Consider the following 8,210-nt stretch of genomic DNA (forward strand, 5'->3'; position numbering starts at 1 on the left):
CCGACTTCGGCTCAGGTCATGATCTTGCGGTCTGTGAGTTCGAGCCCCGCGTCGGGCTCTGTGCTGACAGCTCAGAGCCTGGAGCCTGTTTCGGATTCTGTGTCTCCCTCTCTCTGACCCTCCCCGTTCGTGCTTTGTTTCTCTCTGTCTCAAAAATAAATAAACATTAAAAAAAAAAAAAAAAAAAGAAAAGCCAGTATGGAAGAGTAAAGCTTTTTCCATGTAGACAGATGACCAGAGGAATTTCCACTTAAGCTAATACCTAGAAAGACAAGGATGAAAATCCTGGTAAAATTACCTGACCTCAAGCTTCTGGGACATGTTCCCGTTCTGTGCGCCCTCCCAGGGTGCCCTGTGCCTCCCCCATCTCCGTACCATCGGCTGAAGTATAATTGCCCTCGTCTATCTCCCCACCTAGAGTGTGAACAGCTTGAGAATGGGGGTCCATGCCTGTGTGCTTTGGTTTGGAACCAGCAGCACAGCACAAAGCTGGGTGCTTGGCGCTGAGTGCATGCTTAATTAGTGTTTGCTGAATGGATGGATTTGAGAGTGAGTGTCATTTTCCTGATGTGGCTGGAAACCTGGGGGCCCAAGCCACAGTCGGGGGGCCTAGTTCAGGGCTCCAAATAGTCCTTGGTAAGAAGTTGTTTTGATGCCCCTTCACGGAGAGAACCCTGCTCAGGTGTTTGGGGTGTGAGTTTCCCTAGTTTCAAGGCCAGTAACTTCTGGAGGGAATTAGCAGAGGCCTTCAATTGGTGAAATGGGGGGACATCGGAGGGGAACACTTCTCAGGCCCAGAGAACATTGTAGAAGGGCATAATTTTTAAGTGCCTGCTCCCTCTACTATCCTGCATACCCTCAAGGACAAAGACCTGGTCACAGTCACTTGTGTTCCCGACAGAGCACAGATCTGTCCCCGGCACATAGTATTCCTCAATAAAAGATTGCTGAAATGAATTGAAGCCCAGTAGCCCAAGGTTACTGGACAGCTGCCAGCTGCAAAAACCTTGGCAGATTTTACCAGCGGCTCAATCCCAGGGCAGCACTCCTGGAGCTAGAGCCTGGGGGAGATATCACCGAATGTCCTAGGTCCTAAGACCGGAAGCCTCTGGAAGCTCCACCTTCTCACAGCCCACAGCATGAATAATTCAGGACCGGACTGGTGGTCAGATTTGGGAAGGACAATGAGGTTGAGAAGAGGCAAACCTTTCGATGCTCTCCAGTCAGAGAGGCTGGGACCGCAGGCTTCCTAGGTGATTAGACAGCCCTGCCTCACGAACTCTCCCCTGCTGGTCCTGTCTATAGAGCCCTGGGCCACCGGTCCCAGCCCCCGCGGACACTCAGTATCATACCCAGCCTCCCTGCACCCTTGCCACGCTTTCAGTTTGCCCCCCCCTTGGCACCCATGTTCCTCTCTCACTGAGAAGGCTATTTGTGTTTCTGCTTCTGCTTCACGGTTTCTCACCCATCCCCACAGGAACTTTAGAAACGGGCTGCAGAATTCTCCTGAGCTGAGGCCTCTGCAGGCTTCTGTGGAGAGATGTCCCACACAGGGGCCTGTGCTACTGGCCCAGCTACACTTTAGGTTATACTTGTGGACCCCTGACCTTTCTCTGGAAGTCTAAAAGTACCTGTGATCCAAGGTAAAGAATGCTTGGCTGAATCAAAGACTGGTTCTTTGTCTTGGCTTCAGACAGTAGAGAGCAAAGGCTACAGCATGAGGTTTAGAGAGAGGCCTGGGCTCTAACCGGAGCCCCAACACTAGTTTGCTTTGTGGGCATCAGCAAGTCCTTTAATCTCTCAAAGTCTCTGTTTCCTTATTTGTAAAATGAGAATAATAAAATTACCTACTGCACGGGGTTCTGGGGAGGATTTAACAGGACAATATACACAAAATTCCCCGGGGGCATTGCCTAGTGAAATTTAGCAGAAATTTAGTAATGGTAGTTCCTTTCCTTTATTTAACATGGCAGAATGCATGCAGACAGAAATTTAGAAGGTTTCAGTGGGTGGAAATCCCCCCCTTCCCCTCCCTACTGTTCCTTTCTGGGATCAGAGCTTCATTACCTTTTGCTGGGACTATTGCAATAGTCTTCTAGCATAACCATCCACACCCATCTTGTGTCTGTCCCTGGGTTACTTTCAGTCTTCTGCTTTCCACCTCCCTTGGCTGCTCATAACCATAGAATTTAGACCAAATTTCTTAGCTGGAAGTTCAAGGGCCTCTGTAAGTTGGTCCCACCCACATCTTCCTAACCTAGTGAAAAAGAACCCAGAACATGAATTCTAGTCCTGGATTGGCTACTTTCTTTCTAGATGACTGAGTAAATTATCTAGTCTCAGTTTCTACATTCAGAAATTGAAGATCATAGTGCTGCCTCAAGGGATGCGCTGTGATTTATATCCTCTATCTTTACTGCTAAGCCCAGTGGAGTCAATGGGCAGGGACCGGATGCAGCTTGCTCATCACTGTATTCTTAGCACTGAGCCTAGGGCCTGACACATGGTAGACGTTCAGTATCTATATCTATATCTGTTGAAAGAATGAACAGGATTGTGAGGATTAGATATGGCATGACCCAGGAAAAGCACCTTGCGTGGTCCCCCAGGAGGCACGCCCAAATAGTAGCTGTTGCTATGCAGGTTACTAGTGGAGTGACTTTAGGCAAATACCCTCCCTTCTCTGAACATGTTCACTTATCTGTACTATGAAAGCACTGAAGGCATTCCTGGCTCTTATTTTCCGAAATACTAGGCGGAGCATGCAGAAGCAGCTCAATAAACGTTTTCTCAGTGGGTGAAGCCTCTTCTAAGGCTCTAAATGGTGCTGTCTAAACAAGAGTCTGTCTGAGTTGCCTCCTGGGGCCTGGTTCCCCTCTGCCCTTTACCCCGTGGGGAAGATGGGGCCTCCTTCTGGTCCCTCCTACATTCGGAGCCAGAAGCCCAGCGGGGATGTGGACTGGCTGGGCGCTCTCCGGAAGCGGGAGCAGAAGCCCCAGGAGCAGGGAAAGAATGTAGGTTTAGGGGAAGCGGGCAAAGGGGGGCAGGCCGGGGAATGGGCCATTCAAGAACCGGGTTCGGCTGAGAGGCAGCCAGGCAGCCAGGGAGGGACAGCGACTCGGGGACCGGCGGTGAGGAGCTCCAAAGGGGCGGGAGCGTGAACCAGCCCAGGGTCAGCGAGCGGCCGCGGGGCCGGGGCGGAGAGGGCGCGGGAGCACTGGGCGGGGAATGTGGGGGTGTGAGTTGGCCCGGGGACCCGGCGGCCGCACGGGAGGAGTTGCGGGGGGGTGGGGGGGAGGAACACAGAGAGAGGCCCGGGGGCCGCAAGAGGACTCGGGGGGGCAGTGCGGACGGGGCGCCGGGCTGCGGCCGGGCAGGGGCGCGCGGGGAGCACGGCAGCGGCAGCGGGTGGGGTGCAGGGCGGGGGGAGCGCGCATCGGGGGGCGGGGGGCGGTGTCGGCGCCGGGGGTGGGGGAGCGGGTTGGGCGGCTGCGCCGGCTCCGCTTCAGCCGCTGCCGCTAGGGCGCGGGGGGCGGGGGGCTCGGCGCCGCGAGCTCGGCCATTGTGGGAGCCGCTCCCCTCGGCTCCGCGGCGCTCCCCTCCGCTGCGCTCCCGCCCCGGACGCGCCCCGCCGCCGCCGCCGCCGCCGCCGCCGCCGCCGCCGCCTTTGCTGCCGCCGCCGGCCGGTCTCCCCTGCTCGGGCTCCCAGGGTAAGGCGCGGGGCGCGGGGCTGGCTGCAGGCTCCCTGCCTGTCCGCGGGGTGCGCGGCGGCGGCGGCGGGGCGCGGTGCTGGATGCGCCGGGCGGCCGCGCCCGAGTTCGGGCGGCCGGCGGCAGCGGGAAGGCGGGTTGACAGGCGTGGGCATCGCGGCCGCCGGGGCCTCGCACCTGCAGCCCCAGCGGTCGGGGCGGGGGAGCGCCGAACGCGCGGAGCGGGGGTCTCCCCGCGTCGGGCGCTGCCCCGGCCAGAGGGAGGCGTGTTCTCCGGGAAGATGGGACGCCGAACCCTCCCCTGCGGACGAGAGAGCTGCGGGAGCGGCCAGGGCCGGGCGGGGAGGACGCTTCCCAGCCTCAGGTCTCCACCACTGGCCCCGGCGCCCGCTCGGCATTCGGTCGCGCGTCTGCATGGCGCGGCCCCGCTCTTTGTCAGCCGCGCGCGGCGGGCACGCGGACCCACCCGCGGCGCCCCGGGCTCCCGGGCGCGCCCCTCCCCCACCGCGGGGAAGGGGTGGAGGTAGGGTGGGGAGAGGGGCGGGGGGGGGGGCCGCAGCGGGCGAGCGCCAGGCAGGTGAGGTTCCCGTCGCGCACCTGGCCTACGGCCTTCCGAGTGGTTTGGGGGCGTGGGCGCGCTCTCCTGTGAATCCAGGGTTGATGGAGTGACTCAGGTTACCGAGGGGGGAGGCGAGAGCCCCGAGGTCAAACAGGTGTTTGGGAGGGTCGGCAGACTGACCGGGGTGGAGGCGACGAGGGAAGGTCTCCCCGGGAGGGGTCTGGGACCAGCCTGCCTTTGTAGTAAATGGGCGTCTTGGGGAGGAATGGGCGGTTCTGGGATGAAGCAGGTGGCCTGAGAGGAGGGGCGTTTTCTTGGCCCCTGCCGACGCTAGGGAAGGAAGCGCGGCCTGAATTTCCCCCGAGGCGGGGGCAGTAGCTTCAGCCCCCGACCTGGCTGTAAGAGGTAGGAGGCGGGCACCAGAAGTAATTGCGGGGAGGGGGTAGGTGCTGGATAAAAGGCAAAGCTGTGCCAGGACCTGGGTCCTTTCCTTTCTGCCTTCTGTGGCTGGATTCCTTCTTGATGTTCCATGGGAAGAGGGCCCAAATGCTGCTGGCACAGGAGGTGCCCTGGCAGGGCTGTTCCGTCCGCCGGAGGTTGCTTAGAGGCCTTCAGCACCGTTTAATGTTTCTTTTGTTATCTCTTCACATTCTGTGCTTATGGTGGGGAACCCCCGGAGCCTGTCTCTGCCCCTTGCTGCCTCCATGCTGAGGTTCCCAGAACCCGGGAGGAGCTGTGCCCAGAGACCCATGGTGTCTGGCCATTTAGGCCACCTCACGGTCTCCAGACAGCCCTCATAAAGGAAAGGTGACAGTCTCCTGCCCTCCCTGGACCCTAGAGCCAAAGAGAGAGCTGGTTATCGGGCTGCATTTGGTCCTGCAGGGAGGTGGTAGCTGAAGGCATGCACCATCCAGGCTCTGATGAGGCTGTTGGGGTAGTGGTCCATGGGTAGCAGATGGTTCTGGGAAGTGAGCTTGGCCTTGCTGAGGGTGGGCTGCCCAGTCTGGCTGGTGGAGCCCAGCTGGCCCCAGGGTGGTTATGTTTCCGTTCAGATCTCTCCACTAGCTAAACTGACCAGAAAAACTGACTTTCTGTGTCACCTCCCCCACCCCCATGCTGTGCCACTTATTTCCACAACAGCCCTTGGAAAAAGCAAACAAACATTTTATCTAATGCCTCTTATGTGCCATGTGTGGTGCCAGCCAGTTTTATATTTGCATTTCACTATGTTCTTAAGACATCCTCTCAGGTGAAATAATTACCCCATTTTGCAGATGAGGCAGCCGAGTCCCAGAGAGGTGAAGTGACTTGCCCCAGACCACACCAGTTGTAAAGTGGCCAAGCCAGAGTTTATCCCCAGGTCTGTCTTACTTAAAGTTCAGTACTTTTTCTATTAGATGTGCCAGAGATGGAATGGGAGAAATTCCTGTCTATTCTAGCTCATGCTTTGTTTCATGCCTGCTAGTGAGAGCGTGCCTTCGCTTTTTTAAAATACTTCCCATCTGCTGCCCCATTTTTATCCTTATAACATTCCTGTGAGGTAGGTCGAACAGGAATACAGTAATAGATACTGTTCATTAAGTGCTTATTGGACACCATGCACTGTTCAGCGCTTTACCTCCCTTGTGCCTTGCAAACAACCCTATGAGGTTTAGGTGCTATCATCACCCCCATTTTATAGATTAGGATGCTGAGGCTCAAAGAGGTTAAATGGCTTCCCCAGGGTAGAACTTAAATCCATGTCTCTGGATCTATGGGTCTTAAAAGCTCCAAATGTACCGAGTAACAATAATAGAGGTTACTAGGAATGGGAGCTAACTTTTACGGAGTATTTTCAGATCTGTGAACATCTTCAGGTATATTATGTCAGGGGATTTCTCTAAAGTCTTGTGAATTAGTTTTGCCATGGTTTAGCATCATCCCATTCTCCAGATGAAGCAGCTGAGCTTCAGGGGGTAAAGAGGTCAAGTCAGGGGCAGAACTGGGACTAGACCCTCTGCTTCCCAAGTGTCAGTGTACCTCATGTGACCCGTTCCCGTTCCGTTTGTTCACCCGCGCTCCTCTCTCCTACAGATCATCTCTCCCTGGGCTCCCAGGCCCAACCCCCCTGCTGCAGCCCCTGCCTGGGCAATGTCTTCCTCAGATGAAGAAACGCTCAGTGAGCGGTCCTGCCGGAGTGAGCGGTCCTGCCGGAGTGAGCGGTCTTACAGGAGTGAGAGGTCAGGGAGCCTGTCTCCATGTCCCCCAGGGGACACCTTACCCTGGAACCTGCCACTGCATGAGCAGAAAAAGCGGAAGAGCCAGGACTCGGTGCTGGACCCTGCGGAGCGGGCCGTGGTCAGAGTTGCTGGTAAGAGAGGCCCGAGTGAGTGGGGTGGCAGGGTGCAAGGCAAGAGTGGGCCGCTGGCTGGGGCGAGTGGCGGAGGGGTCCTCCTCAGGGTACTCTGACAAGCCAGCTGGAGTCCGCTTCGGCATTCCTGTTGTTGGAAAGATCATGGCATAACCTTAAAGAAAAACTTGAGAGGGTAGAATCTGCCACTGCTCCTCCCTGCGTGCTAACAGGGGACCTGTTTCCATTTTTGCATCTTCTCTGCCTCTGTCCCCGTGCAGTTGCCTTCATAGCTAGCTTACGTACCATTCTGGATCTGGACTTGTTTCACTTACTCTTCTATCCAAACGATTTTCCATATTACACTTTAGGCTTTACAGTTACCATTTTTAAAGGCTGCGTAACATTTCATGATTTAAAAAATCCTACTCACTTTCTACTTTTTCACCATAACAGACAATGCTGCAGAGAATATCTTTATGAATAATAACACTTGACTTTTGTTGAGTTATTTCCTTGGGCTGAGTCTTTGGAGAGGGCAGTTTCACTCACAATGCTTTCTGAAAATGTGGTACCCACTTAGCCTTCCTGCTGGGAGAGGGCTGGGGCGGCCTGCCGTAGGAGATGTCCGCTTCTCCTTTGCCAAGTAGCCGAGCATGCAGGGCAGTGGTTACAAGGACAGGCTTCGAAGTCAGAGGGATAAGGTGCCGGACGGGTGGCCCTGCTACCAGCCAGCTGTGTGGCTCTAGGCAAGTCTCTTGTCCTGTCTGAGCCTCCCTTTCCTCGGCTTAAGAATGCTTCCGGTACAGAGCTGCCTTGAGGATGAGATGAGATAATGTATGTAAAGCTCTTAGCACGGGTTTCTGGCTCAGGAAAGGGGAGGGTTGCAGAGTGCTCCCTCTGCTGCTTCCTGCGAGGGCATCCAGGGCTGCCCCCGTGGGGTGTGCTCCATGTTTCCACAGGCAGTGGGGCCAGAGTGCAGATGGAAAGCTAGACAAAGCAGTGCTGGCAGCTAGTTCAGTGACATCACCCAGCTTCATTCCATCACCTAGGCCTGTCCTGCTCCCTCTTTTGTATCTCTCAAGTAGTGCCCCCTGCCCGCCCCTGCTGTGTCACCTTGCACCTGGACCTTCCAACCTCCGACTCACAGTTCTCCTCCTCCAGTCCCGCCCCTCCTCCATGTGACTAACAAGAGTATTTTGTTCTAACATGAGAACCTGATTCTGTTACTCAGCTGCTTATAAGCCTTCTTTGGCTCTTCATTGCCTGTGGAATAGAGGCCCCTCAAAGTCAGGCCCCTCTTGAGCTTCACCTTTTGCCATCTCTGCCTCTAAGCACCTTGCCGCATTGAGCTGCACCTTGATCCCGAGAGGTGTGCATCTTGCAGGATCAGACCTCCATGCTTTAGCTTTCTTCTCTGCAAGGCACTGGGAACCACCTCCCCCTCTTTTAAGTGCCGCCTCCTCTGTCCCCAATGCCCCCCGGAGGTATCCAGAGCTCCCTCCTCCGCTCTGGTATTCATACTTTTCCCTCCCCTGTGTTCCCTTGTATAGTATGGCAATTATCCCCTTTCGGGGGAACCCTCCACTCCCTCAGGACTGTTAGCAATGCT

The 8,210-nt window shown here is 56.1% G+C and overlaps 1 protein-coding gene across 1 annotated transcript; it reads right to left on the minus strand.

The window, feature by feature from the left end:
- Window positions 1-304: 304 nt before the first annotated feature.
- Window positions 305-4,126, minus strand: LOC122240762 (translation initiation factor IF-2-like). Its single transcript, XM_042993837.1, has 3 exons — window positions 4,006-4,126; window positions 2,889-3,887; window positions 305-414 (listed from the first exon to the last, which is right to left on the minus strand). Exons 1-3 carry the CDS (start codon window positions 4,124-4,126, stop codon window positions 305-307), a joined length of 1,230 nt encoding a protein of 409 aa, XP_042849771.1.
- Window positions 4,127-8,210: the final 4,084 nt, after the last annotated feature.

This window comes from Panthera tigris, chromosome C1 (genome assembly GCF_018350195.1).
Source record: "Panthera tigris isolate Pti1 chromosome C1, P.tigris_Pti1_mat1.1, whole genome shotgun sequence".
In the NCBI taxonomy this organism is placed as follows: Eukaryota; Metazoa; Chordata; class Mammalia; order Carnivora; family Felidae; genus Panthera; species Panthera tigris.